The following is a 19,952-nucleotide window of genomic DNA, read 5'->3' as shown; positions in this document are numbered from 1 at the left end:
TTAATCAAAGCAACACAAACTAATCACAAGTCTGTGTGTTTAGGTATAAAAATAGACAAGTTTATCTCCCTCCTATAAGTGTGTTTATCTGCTAATGAGCTGTCATAACAGCCTGGCTTAACATGTTTTGGAAAATGCATGAGCTAGCCTACTGGATTGGTAGCTGTTACAAGACAGCAATGAGTCGATCAGTGGGTCAGAATTGGCTAGGGCGTTAATGTTTGTCACTAAGCAACAACATGAAGCTCTTTGTATGTGGTAATGTTAATTTACTAGTGTAGATTGTAATACAAAATGGCCAAATAAAATACATCCAAACAATACATCCACTTTAAATCTACAACACATAATGGAGGGTACTGATTCCTTGTTGCCTCATGGCAGAGAAATACAAAGAGCATAGTGCAGAGAGCATTGTCATGTATGCATTAAAGTTTCTGGACCCAGTTTAGCTCTGCTGTAGCCCAGATATACAATATAAAAAACTCGCCTCTTTTATCCAAGACTTTCATCAGCAAAAGGTGCCAACATTTGTCATGGTATGGGTGCATCAGTGGGATTTCATATATATAAAGGTACCATTGCCGCAAAGCTTTATGTTGGGATTTTGGAGAGACATATGGAAGTCTGTGTTTGTTTTGTTAAGACAATGCCAGGCTACATTCTGTATGATCTACAATAGTGTAGCTTTGTAGACACAGAGGGCGTGTGCTTGTCAGGTCTGTAGTCCAGATCTATCTCCTATAAATAATGCATGCCGCATCATGAAGTGTATCACACAGACAATGGCAGCCATGGACTGTTAAGAACCTTTGTCTTGTATCAAGCAAAAACAAGAAGGAAATCCAAACTGCAAATTAAGAAATCATTTTGTTGTACTTTTGTGAGTAAAGTACATGTTCAAGGGAATGAACAAATAATTCAAAAGATTCTTGTTTTTATTGCATTATATAATTGAAGACACAACACACAACATCCAAAGAACTTCAGGCTGAGCTGGGGACATCTAGAGTGATGGTTTCAACCTGTACCATAAACCCAAACTGAACCAAACCGGGCTCCATGGGCGGAGACTGCCGAGGACCCCAGTGCTTAAAAACAGGCATACAAGAGGCCGCTCAGGTGGTGCAGCGGTAAAAACACACGCTGGAACCATAGCTGGGATCTGGAATACATCGTACCGAATCTCAGCTCTGCCTGCCAGCTAGGCTGAGCAGCCACATGAACAACAATTGGCCTGTTGTTCAGATATAGGCGGGACTAAGCCGGATGGGGTCTCTCTCTCTCATGACTGGTGCAATTACAACCTCTGTTGGCTGATTGATGGCGCCTGCACAGAGATGAGAAAAGAGTGCTGTCAGGGTGTGTCTCTCCGTACACAACGCTGAGCTGCACTGCACTCATCAAAGTGTAGGTGATAAGATGCATACGGCATGCTGCCCACGTGTCAGAGGGGGCATGGGTTAGCTTTGTTCTCCTCAATCAGAGCAGGGATCGGCATTGGCGGAGAGGTAAAAGGGAGAAAAAGGGGGGAAAATGCATAAATAATAAAAAAATATATAAAAAAAGACAGGCATACAAGTAAAGAGCACCATACCTATACTGAAACACAGTGAAGGATCCATAATGTTTTGGGGCTGCTTTGTTGCTTCTGTAATTGAAGGCCTTGAACGAGTTTAAGGAACAATAAAATTTAAGGATTTCAGAGAGAGCATTTTAGAGAAGAATGTGTTTACAAGTGTAAAAAAAAGGGATTACAGCAGGATACTGACCCCTAAACACATCCAAACGCACACAATGGTTAATGGAATGAAAAAAATGCTCTGATGGGTGAAGCTTGGGAGGAGACCGCTGTTCCTTGTACTTGTTGCCAGTTGTTTGGACAGATGATTTTAGGAACCTGGGCTTGCTTATAAATGAATTGAAGGATGCAGGTTTGAATCTCGGCTTTGCTGTGCAGCCACTGTTGGGCCCTTGAGCAAGGCTCTTGACCCTCTTTGCTCCAGGGTCAGTGTGCAGTGTGTACTGAACATGTGTATACGTATATATGACAAATAAAGGCACTCCATCTGCCCTAGATTATTATTATTATTATTATTATTACTATTAAGATCTGTTCAGGGCGGCACGATGGCTCGGTGAGTAGCACAGTCACCTCAAAGCAAGAAGGTCCTGGGTTCGATCCCCAGGCGGGGCAGTCCGGGTCTCCCCGTGTCTGCGTGGGTTTCCTCCGGAAGTTTCCTCCCACAGTCCAAAAACATGCAGTCAGGTTAATTGGAGACACTGAATTGCCCTATAGATGAATGTGTGTGTCTGCCCTGCGATGGACTGGTGCCCCGTCCAGAGTGTACAAGTAAAGAGCACCATACCTATACTGAAACACAGTGAAGGATCCATAATGTTTTGGGGCTGCTTTGTTGCTTCTGTAATTGAAGCCCTTGAATGAGTTTAAGGAACAATAAAATTTAAGGATTTCAGAGAGAGCATTTTAGAGAAGAATGTGTTTACAAGTGTAAAAAAAAAAGGGTCCTACAGCAGGATACTGACCCCTAAACACATCCAAACGCACATAATTGTTAATGGAATGAAAAAAATGGACTGTTCTAAACTGGCATACAATTAAAGAGCACAATACCTATACTGAAACACAGTGAAGGATCCATAATGTTTTGGGGCTGCTTTGTTGCTTCTAGAATTAGAGGCCTTGAACGAGTTATAGGAACAATGAAATCTAAGGATTTCAGAGAGAGCATTTTCGAGAAAAATGTGTTTACAAGTGTAAAAAAATGCCAAAACACATCCAAAAGCACACAATGGTTAATGGAATGAAAAAAATTGACTGTTTTAAACTGGCCTGCAATGAGTTATGATCTCAATCCAGTCGAAAACCTTGAAATCTGCTACTGGGGAAAAAACCCTGCAAACATTACAGTGGGAGAGTGGAAGAAAATACCAGCAGAAAGGTGCAAGAAGCTCACATATGGCTACAAAGATGTTTAAAGGCTGTCATTGTTGCTAAAATTGTGCAACCAAGTATTAGAGAAGGGCGTTTTTAATCCTGTGCATGCCATATACTATATTTCTTATTTATTTCCTTTTTTAATATGAGTGCATGTATGTTGACAGATTAACTTTTTGTTGAATGTATTTGGACATGCTATTAAAAACTGTAATAATAAAAATATCATTCTATTTCTATACTAATACATTTTCTAATAAACCTTTGTTTACCAAAGGACAACTTCTGCACAGATACAGAATGTTCAGCACATAGAGAGCAAACAGCTTAAATAAGCAAAACTACAGTCAGAAATAGGCTACATAATAGTGGTCTCATAAGGCTCTGCATGGGCAAATACATTCATTATTTCACAGTAGACAAGATAGATTAAAACCACTGTGTATCATGGGGCTAAAATATTTACGTCTGGGGGTGTTTTGTCTACTCTAGAGTTGGGAACCTGCACAGAATCTACATCTACGCACATCTTGATAAGGAGAAGCCATTCTGTTCCTCACTAACATGCTTTACCGTCTGGTTTGGATAAGGATTCATACTGCAGCAGGATAACGAGCCAATACGAAGCTCAAAACTTTGTAGGTAGACCAACAAACATCAAGGAGTCACCTGACATGCATTATCAGCACAACAATATTGTGGAGTCCATGCCAACTCAAGTACTGTACATCAACTTTACAATTGAATTGTTAAATTGATTATTCATTCAGTATACCAGTAAAACCACTGGACAGGGTCAGGGTGGATCTGATTAATTGGGTAAAAGGACACCCTAGACAGGTCTGTCACAGAGCAGACACAGAAAACTACACCAATCAACCATAACATTATAACCACCTACTTGTTACTTGTTTAGGCCGTAGTCCATCTGTTTCTCTACATACCATTTTAACCTCCTTTTACTCTGTTCTTCAATGGTCAGGACCCCCACAGGACCCCCACAGAGCAGGTATTATTTAGGTGGTGGATCATTCTCAGCACTGCAGTGACACAGACATGGTGGTGGTGTGTTAGTGTGTGTTGTGCTGGTATGAGTGGATCAGACACAGCAATGCTGATGGAGTTTTTAAACACATCACTGTCACTGCTGGACTGAGAATAGTCCACCAACCAAAAATATCCAGCCAACAGCACCCTGTAGGCAGCGTCCTGTGACCACTGATGAAGTTCTAGAAGATGACCAACTCAAACAGCAGCAAAGTGAGTGTAGAAACAAGGAGGTGGTTTTAATGTTATGACTGATCAATGTAATTTATGCAGTTTATTATTACTATGTATTTATTTGCGATACATGCATGTTTACTGTATTTTAAACAGGTATAAAAGACTGCTGTCCTCATTATGTTTCTAGACTTCTGTCATAATCTCACAGGAGAGGAAATTAGAGAGCATGGTGTACTCTCTACCTCTCTAGTCCTCACTTCTTTTCTCTGTTTTTGTGTCCTCCACATCCCTTCCCCCTCACTGTCTGCTCCTCACTCATAACTACGGAATCAGGTTACAACACCAGGCTCCATCATGGCTTATTGATTACCCATAATCCCTCTCTCCACCCTTTGGTCTGCAGTCCTTAACATTCAAAACACGACCTTAAATATAGGTACATCAGTAAAACATTGCTATACAAGATCATTAAAGAAAATTACAGGGATCTGGAGTATACACACAATACATTTAATAATTTATTTAAAAATGTTCATATTAGTTTCCAGCAAGCGCATGGTCAGGTGTCCAAATACTTTTAGCCACAATGTGTTTTTTGTGATTTGAAAAGCAAGCTAAATATTTACTTCAGGTTCATTCCACTGATCCCCAATGTGTCACAAACTATTCCATTATTCATCCAGTACACCCTGTTTACCCAGCACCCAAAGATATCAAGATTTTCTGCAGCAAACAACATCCTGTCTGCCAAAAACAATGTCCAGCAGTCCAACGTATGATACAAGAGCAAAAACATGCTACAATTATGCAAAGATATTATGGAGTCAGCATGCTATTCTTTGTAGACTATGTAAATCCAAATAGTGCACAATGCAAATCTGGAATAAAGAGGGATACACAATGTATTCTTTAAATACCCCAATTACAATATTGCCCTTGGTGGTAATAATATTGTATAAAGTTGCAATTATGTAAATTGGCAATGTTGTTATTACCTCGATGAGCACCTATAGCACCTTAACCCTATAGTAATAAATCCCAATCTTTACAAATTACACCATTTATAAATTCCATTACAGATAACCATTCCAGCAAAAAACAGAAAGCAGTGATGTGTGAACTGTATCTTATCTACATTTTTTTAACATTAATATTTTTCTAAATACACAGTAATTCCTAATTTAACACATTTCAAAAAGTTGGGACAGAGACAAATGAAACTCGTAATATATGTAAATAAATGATGCTGTCATGAATGGGAATGAAATTTGCATTAACAAACCATTCCTTTGAACAAAATCTCTCCAAATTGTCTGGGGTCATCTCTATCTTGTTCACTCTCTTCACCCACGGGTTTCAAGGGTTTCAGAGCACTGAGATGGCCAGGACAGAAGTTTGGTTTGTGTTCAGTTTACCCTTTTTGTAATAAATTGGACAAAAGTTTGGATTAATGTACTGCTGCAAAATCAAATGATAACAATAATCCAATGAGGCAGAAGATTTTTATTTAAAGTGTCCTGGTATTTCATGGAGTCCATGATGCCATGCGTCATAACGAGGTTACCAGGGCCTTTGGAGGAAAAACAGTCCCACAGACTCAACACAGACCCTCCACCATACTTAAAAGGGAATCAGGTTCTTTTCAGTGTATTTATCCTTCTTTTTATGCCAAACCCACCTTGAGTATTTGTTGTCAAAGAGACTTGGTGACTGTAAGATACTACGTATCTGCTACAGCAATCTCTCCTTCCATTTTCTGCACTGAGCGTGAACTTGGATTCTAGTCTAGTGACGTTTGTCACAGTTCCAGTTAACTGGAACTTTTTAATTATTGCACTGACTGTAGATATGGGTATTTTCAGGGGAGCAACTACTTTATAGAGCTATTCTCTGACAACACACTTTTGTCTTATCTGAATTGTGTTTTCTTGCTCTTTTCATGTTAAAGAATGACTAAGAGAATTGATCTTCTGTTTCCTCTTATTTATTTAGATACACCAGTAAATGTTAGATACACCAAAAATGTCATGGATTACTGCCTGAAAGTTTCTAGACACTCTGGTCTATTAAAAAGTCATACTTAAATGGAAAAAAATGGATTTTTCACATTTTTCTTAGAGTGGGATTAAGCTTATTAATATAAATATACTGTGTAATAATGTGTGTAATAATGTGTGTAATAATGTAAAAGCAATGTGTGTTTACAGTAGCTACGAGATATGACTTTAAAATTTTATCTTCTAAAAGTTCCTCCTGATTAAGATACGATATTAAGATAAATATTAAGAATGACAGGTACATGGGAATTAGACAATAATTAAAAAAATATGAAAATATAAGTTATATTAAAATCACTGTTTAAAAATAATATAATCACTGTGCACAACCATACTGTGTACAAACCAAATGTAGTTATTTAGTTTGTTTAGTTAACAAAAGCTAAATGTACTAATTCAATCTAATTCAATCACTAAATTGTTTTTCAATAAATACCAGAATGAAACTGCAGTAGCAGTAGCATTAAAGGACATAGCAATGCATTTATAAATTAGTAGTAACTTAAGTAAACAATGATTTAGCATTAGCTATCATATGAATTGCAAATTATTATTTTTTCTTTATTTAAAGCTTTAATTCAAATAATAAAGCTTGAATGTCTAGTTTGCCAAGTCAAAGCAGCTTAAATGTAAAGAAAATTTAATATCATGGACACAAGTTAAACTGTTCTTAAAGCCCTAAATGCCTTTTGCATCTATAACAATGTGCAAACAAACATTTATTGCTTCAAAAATACTTTGATATCAAATAAGCTTAAGGAAACACTTAAGGACTATTTAATTATTAAAATAACTGTAATAGTATTCATTAACTTAATGTTCCAACGCCATCAGGAAATACTGATGCAAGGCAGGAATACACTATAAAAAAGACAATGATTTAGGGCAGTTGGACAGTGGGTAGCTCAGTGGTAAAAGGTAGTGGACTAATGATCAAAAAGCTGCTAGTTCAAGCCCACCATTGCCAAGTTGTCAGTGTTGGGCCCCTGATCAAGGTCCTTAACCCTCAATTGCTTGCTATGCATTCAGTAACAAGTGTAAGTCGCTTTGGAAAAAGGCATAAATGCCATAAATGTAAAAAAAACCTTCTGCATGTTTTGGAAAAGTTGGACAGAACCAGACATAAGAAGCGCATATGAAAGCTATGAGAGTGACCTCAAGGAAGGTAAAAAATAGCCCTAAATAATATGGGCACGTGAGGGCACACAAAAATACTGATTTGATATTTGATTTTAATAGCCGTATGTTGGTACAGGGTGGTACTGGTTTGCTCTTGAGGACCTGGGTTGGATTATCACCATTGGCAAATGCCTGTTAAATGTTTTGCATGTTCTCCATCTGTCTAATTGAGTGTCATTTCTGCTCCTGCCGGATGTGACGAGCCTGGAGTATTTGCACCAAGAATGACAAGAACTCACTACAGACTTCATTACATTCTGAACTGAATAATAACTCTTTTATTGTTTATTTATTTGTTGCCAGTTATAACTTTTAGTTCATTTAATTCTGTGTTTGTATGATTTGTGTAAATCCTATTTAAAGTTTATTTAAAGTATCCTATAAGAAGGATGGGCCCTGCTGAGTCTGGTTCCTCTCAAGGTTTCTTCCTGTAATTTTCAGGGAGTTTTTCCTTGCCACAGTCGCCCTCGGCTTGCTCAACAGGGGTTTTTTGTATCTGTTGGTCCTGGATTTTGAAAAGTTGCTTTGAGACAATGTGTATTGTAAAAAGCGCTATATAAATAAAGTTGACTCGACTTGGCTCATTTGAGTACTATGGTTTCCTTACACCAAGCAAAAACATACAGGTGCACTGGCTACTCTAAATGACCTCTGTTTGTGAATAAATAAGAGAACGTGTTGGCTGGCTTGTATCCAATGTTTCAGGGTGGTCCTAAACCTGGACTCACTGTGTCCTTGACCAGAATAAAGCAATTAGTGCAAATAATGAACGCTCTTTCTAATGCACTACATTATTAGGGTGCGTATTATGGGATTCAAAACAGCCCACCACCGTACTCCTGCTGATATGTGACTGTGATTCAGCTTTATGGTGAGACCGTGCGCATGCGCGCTTACCTCCTCGGCCTGTTTGCGCAGCGACTTCTCACGCTCGTACTGGGTGATGAGCTGCTCGTTGTCCTCCTTGAGCAGTTCCAGCTCCACCTCATGCTCCTGGTTCTCCGTGAGCACGGCATCCAGGTTCTCCAGCACGTTAACCACCAGGGGCATCAACTCCTTCACCACCTCCTCGTCGTAGCTGTGGATCAGGCGCTCGAACTCGCGGTAGATGCTGTTTGCCAGGCCCGATACCCGCTCCGACATCACCGACACGGATCCATAGTCGTCCTGGTACACCACTTCATCCAGCGGTAGCTCCATCATCTTCACAACCTCACTGTTGATACTGATAAATAAAGACTAAATACGTATCCGTCTATAAGCAGGAGGCAGGTGCAATCCCTTTGGTGTGGGGGGTGAACGAGTTAGTCATCAGATTTTTTGGAGGGGCGAGGAATGTATCCACATCAGTACCACATAACTCCACAATCAGTTGCGTCTCTGGCGCTGGAGCAGGTGGTTCAGGCTGATATCTGACAGCTTTTCTATTCAATCGTGATCAGCTTGATCGTGATCAAACGTGCCAAGCAAAAAAAAATCAGGCCTTGGATCAGCTTGTGCCCAGTCCAGTTGTCAGGCTGAATTCAGTTTCCTCCATCAGGCGCAAAGCCGGCCCCGGCGCTCCACCTGCTTTTCCGCACCCATTGCAGCCGCTGGCTTATTCAATAGAGCTCAATGCAATGCAGAAGACACAATGCGCTAATAAATAACTTACATACACGCAGCGAGTGATGCCATCTGCCCTCCGATCGATGCCCTATACCGTCTATAAACCATATCGGTACATTCTGTTTGCTGTTATGAGGAATCAGTGCGGTGGATAGATGAGCAGGGGCGTTGATGCCAGTTTCCGTTCTCTCGCTCCCTGTCACTGAGAGCAGGAGTGGGAAGGGGGGGGCTACGTCACAGCCAGGGTGACGTCATAACGCCCGTGTCAACCCAGGGGCAGAAAGTTTGTTATTGTTGTTATTTTTATGAAATTGTATAATGGACAGGCATCCGTAATAAATACACAACAATCATTACATATTTTATAAATTTTATTATTATTATATTCAATATTATAATAATATTTTATTATGATTATAATATTTAATAATTATAATATAAGAAAACTATTTTTAAATATATATACAGTATTTATACAGTATATATATATATATATATATATATATATATATATATATATATATATATATATATATATATATATATATATAATGGCTGTCATGCGATTAAAAAGTTTCAAGATTAATCGTGATTTAAAAAATCTAATTAATCGCGATTAATCGCAATTAATCGTGTGGGAAAATAACAGCACAATTTGAACAGTTATGCACATTTTTATTGCAAGAACATGTTTTCCAATAAAAAAATTAATAAAATTGTGATGAAATTATTCAATCTAAATTATTTTTAGAAAGCCAGCCAATGCCTATATAGAGTTGTTACCCATCTTTCAAGCAGTGGTGTAACTAGGAGCTCATGGGCCCCCTCAACAAATTGCATATGCTGATAGCTGATCAGAATGAATTAAAAGTACTCACACAGAAGTTACACTTCAAGTCCAAATTCCTGCCTCTGGTATTTTTACTGTACAGTTTTAGTTATTTTAATATTTTACTTAATAAAATATTGTAATATAATAATAACGACCTGGCGAGTGCAGCTAATGGGGGAGCAGTGAGGTGAGTAGTTAAGTTCATGTCGTGGAGGACCCCCCCCTCCCCTCCATGGGCCCCAGTGCACCTGCCCCAACCCCCGCCCCCCCTGGAGTTACGCCCCTGTGCAACACGTCTAACGTCCTGTCGACCCTCATCGTTAACTATGCTAAAGCGTTTATACAGTCCATTGTGATCCATTTAACACCAGTGTTTGTAATGTTCCGTGTACAGTCCACAGGCTTTCCATCCAAATTCATCTCAAATAAAGTCGTCTGAGCTCATTTAGCCTGTAACGCGTATCCGTGCTCTCAGACGCCTGACGAGACACATGCTGCTCTGACCAAAGATGATATTAAAGCATCAATTAATAACTTGAATTTTGTCTAATGATGATTTTTCACGCTTTTTGGAAAACAAAAATTATTATTTAAAATACCCAATATTTCGCAATATGTAGCAGCTCGAGTAATTTGTAACTCACGACCGCACTGGAAAAGTCGTGTGTTATCGCTATACAGTATAAAGACAATGTTACTGTGTGAAAGCGGCGCAAATTAAAACAAAAACACACATTTACGTAGCACAAACACACCTCAATAAAAATAGTTTGATTCAAAATTTTAATCTCGATTAATTTTTTAATCGCGATTAAAATTTTAACGCGTTAATTGCGTTAATTCCAACCATGCACTCTGCACAGCCTCTATCCTCTAGTCCTTACACAGCTTTTGAAGACCCCGCCCACATATTCTGGTCATTCCCTCCCTGCAGGCACTGCCAACTATGCCTGCTAGATGGTGCCCAGCCGACCAGTGGCAACGGCGAGTTTCGGACCAAGGAGTTCAAAATCTCGGTGCTGGTGTGCTAGCGGAATATCCCGCTGCGCCACCTGGGCGCCTTTGGTTAAAATGAAAAGATGGGACATCAACATGCGATAAAAACTACCATCTGTGATTTGTTATTTCGCCTGAACCTTTACTTAACTCACAAAATTACAAAGAAATGACTTTGAATGGTTTGGCTGACCAACTTGTGTTTCATAAATATAAATCGATTTTGAATTTGATGTCTGTGACTCAAAAAAAAGTTGGGACAAGGGCAAAAAAGAAGTAAAAAGTTTATTGATTATTCAAGCTACACGATTTTGAAACATTCCTCAGGTGAGTTAGTACCAGGATCCACCAAAAGCTGTCTTTGCAAGTAAAGATGGGTCATGGCACACCACTTTGTGCCAAATATTATGAAAGACTAATAATAAGACTAATAATAATAATAATAATAATAGTAATAATGTAAGTCTTATATAATATTCCATATATAATATTCCAGAGAAATCTCAGTCCCTGTAGGGCAAGGCCGGAAATCACTGTTGAATTTGCATGACCTTCAAACCCTCAGTTCTATAAGAAATTGCAGAGCTACTGTGATCAATGTAGACACACTGGCTCTGGAGTACTTCAGAAATCCGTTGCCACTTAACATAGTCCACCACTGCATAAAGTAACTCAACATGAGACTTGGCTACACACACACACACACAAATAATAACAATTAATCGACTTTATCTAGGTCCAGACTTATCTCAGATGACTAAATAACAGTGTGCTGTAGTCAAATAGACTTCATCATGGGTCATCAGTGCCCACAACATAGGTGTCTTTCATATGTGTGTGAATTTTAGAGACATGCTGCCATTAAATAGCATCTTTTCCCAGGATGTCTTTGGTTAGACGTCATCTCAGAATTAAATCTATAACACTGTAGTGTCCAAACAATTAAGGGTGTAAATATTTTTTGCACACTATTGTGTTGTGGATTTGATTATGAATGCTTGTTATTGCCATTTTACCCAGCAAGTTACACTAACCCCTAATGGATTAAATGAAGAATGTTTTCAAAATAATTCCTTATTGACAGAGGTTTTCAGACTCTTATTTTAATACTCTGTACACACCTTTTTGGCAGCAATTACAGTTGTTTTCTTGTATACATGTCAATAAGCTATAAATGTGTATAGTGAATAAAATACAATACCTAAATAAAAATTATTTTGGACCCATTTGGAAGGCAACAAACATATTGAACTGAAAACTGACAGCTCGCAAATAACCTTTACTGTCTGGTTGAATTAAAAACCCAATGTATGTATGTGTACAAAAATTAAAAATTACACCAAAGAAAGCAATACAATCATTTATTAACCAATAAAATAGAGTAGTTTATTGCAACAGTTTTCTGTGACCTTGCATCCACACAGGCACTTTAGGCAGCGGTGCCACCAGCATGAGAGAAACAACTTCACACAAGCGTGCACCGAACTCATCTTTCCCACTGCCAATTTAACTGAATACAGCAGCTTAAGCTCTAGACATGAACATGAACTCATACAGTCAATGAAATTCAATACAGAGAGTCTAAGACCGAGCTGCATGAATGCATTCGTCTCAAGTATGTTTAGGTTTATTATGACTGCAGTCAAATAATACAAAATTAAAGCAGAATTAACCAGTAATATGTTTCTGGTTTACTCAGGGATTGAATTCTTACAGCATTTGTGTATTACAATCTACCGGTCTTGTGTGGGCACTGTGGTTTTGGAGTGCGCTCATTTTGGTATTATACAAGTATGCCAACGCTTTCCTGAACAATGTGTTCCCAAGCACACGTTCCATCGTGCATACAACTGTTACGATTCAACCGTCTATAAGTGTCAGAAGGGGTGGGGATTTCTTTTTCCCCCCATCGGAGAAGAATGACATCAACCGCCTAGGTGGCACAGCATGATATTTGGTATTATTAACTCCTCGGTTCGAAACTCATTGTTGCCACCAGTCGGCTGGGCGCCATATGGCTGGCATAATTGGCCACCGTATCGGCAGGGTGGGGGCCAGACTACGTGTGGGTGGGTGGGTCTTCATATGCTGTGTATGGACCCTGATTGGCGGAAGAGACGCCTGTGCAGAATGCAGGGGCGAGAAGAGGAGTGCTGTAATAATTGTGTCGGAAGAGGCGTGTACAGCTACGTGCTCTCCTTGGATGCAATTGGGTATCCCTCAGCAGCGGAAGACAAATCAATCAATTAGGATGGCAAACTAATTAATTAGAAAAAAATCAACTACTGTGATAAGGGTATCAGTGGAGTGTTCAATGAAAGAGTTAATTACACCAACGTCTTCATATTTACCGTCATGAGAGATTATTACCACATTAAATGATTAATTAATATCAGATAAGGCCATTCTGATCATCAAATAAAGCTGAAAACTAGCTTTTGCAGCTTCAAGCTTGCTATGCTGACAGTACGCATGTCATATAAGCCACTTATAGCTTCATATAAGCCCTAAAATGCTCAGGTAAGGCTTTATTACTATCGTGTACATTTGTAGGAAATGTAGCGACACTGTAGGAAATGTTCAGAATGCAAATATAATCAAAGAACTCCTAGTTAGACCAATGGCTCCAGTTGAACAGTCTGCCTAGTACACGCTACACAATTATACATAATATTTCCAATTGTCATGTTGCCCCGCTGCATGTTTTCATGCCTTACAACCAGATTTCTTGTGAGCATTAAGAGTGTAGACACTACACAAACAGCAGAAGACAAGTTTCAATAACAAATGTCAGCAAATTGAAGTGAAATATACACCGATCAGCCATAACATCAAAACCACCTCCTTGTTTCTACACTCACTTTCCATTTTATCGGCTTCACTTACCATATAGAAGCACTTTGTAGTTCTACAATTACTGACTGTAGTCCATCTGTTTCTCTGCATGCTTTGTTAGCCCCCTTTTATGTTGTTCTTCAATGGTCAGGACTCTCCCAGGACCACTACAGAGTAGGTATTATTTGGGTGGTGGATCATTCTCAGCACTGCAGTGACACTGACATGGTGGTGGTGTGTTAGTATGTGTTGTGCTGGTATGAGTGGATCAGACACAGCAGCGCTGCTGGAGTTATTAAACATCTCACGGTCAGTGCTGGACTGAGAATAGTCCACCAAGCAAAAATATATCCATCTACAAGGTGGACCAACTAGGTAGGAGTGTCTAATAGAATGGACAGTGAGTGGACACGGTATTTAAAAACTCCAGCAGCGCTGCTGTGTCTGATCCACTCATACCACCACCATGTCAGTGTCACTGCAGTGCTGAGAATCATCCACCACCTAAATAATACCTGCTCTGTGGTGGTCCTGACAGGCAAAAAAAGCATGCAGAGAAACAGTCTGATCAGTGTATAAAGCACCATTATTCGTGTTGTTTTACACACTGGTTAGTATGGTACTACGCATTTTGGGATGCTGGAAAAATTGAAAAAAATATTTTATTGTGGGCACACATAGATTTCCAATATGTCGTGACTGGAAAAACTAGGCCAAAAATTGCATAGCATGCACTAGGCATTAAAGAGGCATGATTCAGCTGAATCACAGACTAGTATTCCAAATGTTTTCAATTACAGTAAGTACAGTCACATTAACTCATTAACGTGCAAGTGTGATTGACATGAGAGCAAACGTTTGATTGATTGAGCGCAACCATTACTCAAACCGTCATACAAAAAGAGGAAGAGCAACGTGTAAGGAATGAGCAAGAGTTACAGTAAGTGCAAGAGCAACAGAAATAAAGATGAAAACATAAATCATAAAGAACAGACATAATGAAAATAGGGGTTGAAAAAAATACATAACAGTATTTGTGAACAAAGAAATAGAAAACAAAAGCAGGGCTGGTTAGTAGAAGACCACGCTGGATTTTCCACCGGGAGGGTTGAGCACCCTGTTGTGAGAGCGCGGCCGAGCTCCGAGTCGTGGCTCGTGGTCCTTTTCGGATAGGGAAGCCTCAGCATCCTGAGTGGGTGTTGGCTCAGCAGGTGCTGCCTCTTTTGTAGGAGTAGCTGGTGGCACTTTAACCATCTCCTTCACTGGTTCAGGCTCCTTTGGCCGGGGTGCTGGGTTAAAAATGAGAGATAAGATAACAATGCTTATAAGTCTGGAATTTTCTACCTCTCTCTAACATTTTCAATCCACAAATGCAGAAACTGGTGGATATGGAGGGCCGACTGTACTACAGATGTTCCTAACGTTGTCATGGATACATCATTCCTCATCGCTGCAGGGAGGTCTGTACATACACACACCCCCTTCAACACGTGTGCAGTAGCCAACCGCTTCAATTCACCTGCACGATATGGATCATACAGGGATCGGTATAATAAGGGCCCTACTGAATTTAAGGGGAAATTTGCTTAATTTCACAGACCAGTCGTGTTTTTAGCTGCTTTAAACTTCAACATCTTGGACATTTTGACTTACCGATTACTAACTGAATTGCCGTAGGATTGCTAGTGTAACAGACTTTTCTGTGCTGTAGTGTGCTGACAATGTTTGATGTATGTGTTTACGTATCGAGTGCATTTTTTTCACTGGAAACGTTTCTTTTCTACACACGTGATCATCTCTGTGTAGTCTGTGCTGCACCTCAAAAGAACAAGCCAGTAAGGTTTTATGCTCCCAATGGTTTGCCTATGTACAGTTTCTTTCTTTCTCTATTAACCCAGCAAACTCTAAAGACAATCGGTTACACTAGGACCGCCTCGTAGTGCAAATTAACCAGTAAACGTGAGGCTAACCAGTTAGCGTGAATCGCTAAACACAAACCTTAAATTTTTAATTTCACAGCTAATTGCATAATACATGGGAAATGCTTATTTCACAGCTGTGAATTAGGTAGGGCCTTAGTTATAATGTATAAAGAGTCACGCACTGATCTCCATTATTCACCGTCTCTTTGCCCCTGCAAAGACCAGCCAGAAGATGCTGTGATTGCAGTAGTAACGAGGAATCACTTCGGCCCCCAAAGTGACTGACGTGTCCCAAACTAGCATATTCTCTTTTGTGGCTTGCTTGTTGAAGATGGATCTTTTACAGTGTAGTCCATTTTCATTCAGACACTGACTGATGACGCAGCTTAAAACTGTCTATTCAATCCTGGGCCAATTTTTTTTCTCTTGTGACCACGTCCAGTGAAGTTAGGTACAGTCTAATGGGCCTTAAATCTCTTAATAATACTGCCAACTAAGGTCAGAGGAACATTAAGCTCTCTACAAGATTTGGTCTTGTAACATTTATATTGAGCATGCTTGGTTTATATCTTTTTTCCTGAAGTCCTTGAACCAATATGCTATTTGTTTGGTAAATGGGATGTCCAACAAGCTCATGATTAGGTGTCCAAATACTTTAAGCCACATCTGGACATTTACTCTGCCTGCTTCTTATTTTCATTGCCTCATTGATTGTAACATTAACAGCTTATCAGAAATGTACATTTTACTGTTCTTTATAAAGAGATACACTTAATATTGAGCAGAATTAAGTTCAGCCTATTGGTCCGGCCCTCCACAACAGTCCCAGTTTCTTATGTGGCCCTTTGGAAAATTGAATTGCCCACCTCTGCTTTAGGCTATATATTGTATGTTAAAAGCTTTGTTTGTACATTCCAAAGCAAGACGTTCAGCCTCATCTGTAATAATCAATAAACTGGGAAACCTCTTACCTGGTGGTTCTGGTGTAACTGCTGCACCCAAACCGATATTATCCTGTGAAGATGAAAACAGGATTCATTAGTGATCGAGTGAAAGAAGTCCCGTCATGTACTTTCACTATAACGCTAACTGTCTAGAGTTACCATGCTGGTTCAGCTTTCATTACCCAACAAGCAATGGAACGCACCTTTGGTTTGTTGGGATGACTTTTTACAGCGGGTGGGTTTGTCTCTGGTCCCCCGAAGATGTTGCTACTTGCTCCACCAGGAGGAACAATTTTAGGTTGAGAAGGAGCCACAGGTTCAGCAAAAATCCCACTGCTCTTTCCACCTTTAAGAGAAGGAGGCGTCAACATTTATCCTTGGCATTTTAGAATGGCTTTATGCTGGATTCTGTGGATTGCCTGGGATTTCTTAATCCAGATTACAGACCAAAGATAAACTACATTCTGTAACGTTTTTGTAATATTTAGATCTACCCTCTATTTACAGCCATTTATTTTAAATATAGCTTTATGTAAAACATTAAATTGGGATTTCAGTACCAGTAATGCATTAAATTATTTGTATGTTTTTATATTTGTGTATTCGTCAATGGCTTCATCCTAGCCGCCTGGAAGTACTGGACACAAGACAAATACACCCTGGACAGGGTGGCAACCCATTGCATCAGCCATCCAATCATGTCTGTGTAGCTGCCCAGATGTCAGTAGTGGTGGGTTAGCTTAATAGACCGCTGTGCCTCCTAAGCAGCACATATCTAACATGCGTAATAAGCCCAAATTCATCAAATAGTCCAATAATGTCAATAGTCAATCCTCCAGCATGGTTATTTTAAAAGAACCATATTAACTTGTTTTCCCCCATATATAATTGGATTGCTACTTTTTACTCAGCTGTTTGTATTTTAAATTAGGTAGTAAAACAATAGAGCATATTGAAGTGATTGAGTACATCAGCTAATCACAATCAGACTCCAAGTCTAAGGGTGCCGTCTACCAGCAGCATGTACGCTTCTAGAAAATGCCAGTGGGTGGGTGCATACAAGAGGGCCAATTGAAGCAACATGCTAAAGTGAGGCACTGCCTCCACACTTCATCCATGTTTCTTATCAGTCTGGTCACACGGTCTGTCTGACTTCTAGACTACTGAAGAATTTAGATCAGTATTAACATAGTTGCACAATTTTACCAGGATTTACCCAGTAGAAACTCCTTCGAACTTATACTCCTAATTCTAATCTTATTACCGATTGCTGTGACAGCAGGTTTGGGACTGGTAAACATCATAGAATAATGCAGTTAAGCAAATAAGCCTGTTACAATCAGAAACAAAGAACACCAGATGGAGGAGGCCTTTATTGACAGTAAACTTATTCGTCGTCTCTCTTACCTGGAGGATTGGAGCGTGTGGAACCTCCTCGAGGTGCCTCGGCAGGGGCAAAAATATTAGAAGCCATCTTGTTTGGCCGCCTGGAGGCACCAGCATCCTCGTAACCGCCAAATATGTTGCTGCTGCCACCACCGGGAGGTCGCAGAACCCTGTAGATATACAACATGCTAAAGTAAAGTAACTAAAGTAACACTATGGGCAATCTGATGCATTAGAAATACAAGTTCTAGACTGGAACGCTAGACACAGGTGTTGATGTTAAAGACAAAGGTTTAAGTTTATAGTTCATAATTTATTCATTAAAAGTCTGCAATTGTCATACTCACTATTGATTAAAATTGTAATTGTATTAATGAAGTTCTGCGTGATATTACTTTAACAATAATAACCCCACATATTTTACAGAGGACAAAATTAACCACTGTTTATAGTTTACACAGCATACAGACTGTCAACTTCTAACAGGTCATTTGTCCCGTTGTCACATGATGAACGTGATCCTTTGTTGACTGGAAACACAAACCTTACACAACACTTAAAACAAGTCAAACAGCCTAACCATTGGAAGGTGCACTTGTCAGTGCCTGTCCCAAGCCCTAAATAAAATAAGGATGGCTGTATCAGGAAGGGCATCTGGGGTAAAAACTGTGCCTAATCGAGTCTGCATATCTGATTAACAGAATAACTTGCTGTGGCATCCTTTTCTAAACACGGGAGCAGCTGAAAGAAGCAAAACAAAGAATTAGGAGCCTATGTCTAACTTAGATAACATTATGAAGGGGTGGTTTTTTTTAATACCTACAACCGACGAATGAAAATACTTAAATTATTGATTTTATGGATTAAGTTGAGCAAGACCCTTAACCCTCAATCGCTCAGACTGTATACTGGAACTATAATGTAAGTCGCTTTGGATAAAGGCGTCTGCTAAATGCTGAAAATGTTCCAGTCGTGAAGTCAATAATTAGAATACAACAATATTGATTTTATTTATTTATTAGGATTTTGACATCACTTTGGTTACACAAGATTCATGTCAAACACAGTCATGGACAATTTTGTAATTCCAATTCACCTCACTTGCATGTCTTCGGACTGTCTGAGGAAACCGGAGCTCCCGGAGGAAACCCACACAGACACGGGGAGAACATGCAAACTCCAAGCAGAAAGGACCCGGATTACTCCATCTGGGGATCGAACCCAGGACCTTCTTGCTGTAAGGCGACAGTGCTACCAACAATATTTTAGTCACATAAATGATTGAAATAGCAACCAACAGTCATGGAAGGTGTACTTAAACTTATGACCCATGTTGGAAGCTTAACGCGCCCTCTTGTGGCGAAGGTGGTTCATAGCAGTTTGGAGAAAGGCGGTATTACTGTATGTAAAACTATGAACAGATTAAATTACTAAAAGACAATAAATAAAATTCAGAATTGAGAAAATATATATATTTAAATTATATTCGTGTTTATATATTAGGTTTGGAAAACAAGACGTCGCAACACTATCACTTGCATGGCGCACAAAGTGAATATAAGCCATAATGAACTACATGAACACTAGAATTACGCCCCGACACTGACACACAAAATACATTTAATGACAGCAAAGCAATTATTATTATTATTTAAAATTAAACCGTTATAATGCTAATGGTTTTAAATGAGCAAGCGAGTTTCGGTTAGCTCTTAGCTCTCCCGACATGCTAGCGTTACTGTTAGGCGGACAAAGTTAGCTCGGCAGCTAAGTTCCTGTTCAGATTTATATCTGTGCTGACTGGAAACAGCGCGTATTAATCACATAACACTGGTGTGGTGTTGTACCTGGAGCTGGGTTTAGACCCCTCATCGAGGCCCTGGAACATGTTGGTGGAAGTCATTGTATATCTGAGTTCTGGCTCGGAGCTGGACTGGACTGAGCTGGACGCACAATAATCCGCTATGCTGAACCCGGTGTGGCGTTAAATCTAATACTGCACACTCACAT

General features: G+C 39.5%; 2 protein-coding genes across 12 annotated transcripts in view; both read right to left on the bottom strand.

Moving 5' to 3' along the window:
- Positions 1 to 8,916, bottom strand: part of mapk8ip3 (mitogen-activated protein kinase 8 interacting protein 3) — a 56,893-nt gene extending 47,977 nt beyond the window's left edge. For all 11 annotated transcript variants that reach the window (XM_063018521.1, XM_063018525.1, XM_063018524.1 and 8 more), the window contains exon 1: positions 8,317 to 8,916. In XM_063018521.1, the coding sequence (XP_062874591.1) occupies positions 8,317 to 8,622 (306 nt within the window). In that variant the 5' untranslated portion in view covers positions 8,623 to 8,916. The remainder of the gene's footprint in view (positions 1 to 8,316) is intronic.
- Positions 8,917 to 12,200: 3,284 nt separating this feature from the next.
- jpt2 (Jupiter microtubule associated homolog 2) lies at positions 12,201 to 19,952 on the bottom strand. The gene is made up of 5 exons (XM_062984659.1): positions 19,790 to 19,952; positions 17,964 to 18,112; positions 16,760 to 16,902; positions 16,584 to 16,626; positions 12,201 to 14,979 (listed from the first exon to the last, which is right to left on the bottom strand). Exons 1-5 carry the CDS (start codon positions 19,843 to 19,845, stop codon positions 14,762 to 14,764), a joined length of 609 nt encoding a protein of 202 aa, XP_062840729.1. The 5' UTR covers positions 19,846 to 19,952; the 3' UTR covers positions 12,201 to 14,761.

Source organism: Trichomycterus rosablanca, chromosome 22 (genome assembly GCF_030014385.1).
Source record: "Trichomycterus rosablanca isolate fTriRos1 chromosome 22, fTriRos1.hap1, whole genome shotgun sequence".
Lineage (NCBI taxonomy): Eukaryota > Metazoa > Chordata > Actinopteri > Siluriformes > Trichomycteridae > Trichomycterus > Trichomycterus rosablanca.
Note: the sequence above shows the minus strand (reverse complement) of the source record. Positions and strands in the feature narration are given on the sequence as shown.

Excerpts from the sequence above, each read along its gene's own strand:
- jpt2 (XM_062984659.1), bottom strand. The coding sequence starts at position 19,845 with ATGACTTCCACCAACATGTTCCAGGGCCTCGATGAGGGGTCTAAACCC. Across the intron at positions 16,627-16,759 it reads GTCATCCCAACAAACCAAAG|GATAATATCGGTTTGGGTGC; the intron begins GTGCGTTCCATT and ends TCATCTTCACAG. Across the intron at positions 14,980-16,583 it reads AGTTACACCAGAACCACCAG|CACCCCGGCCAAAGGAGCCT; the intron begins GTAAGAGGTTTC and ends TTTTTAACCCAG.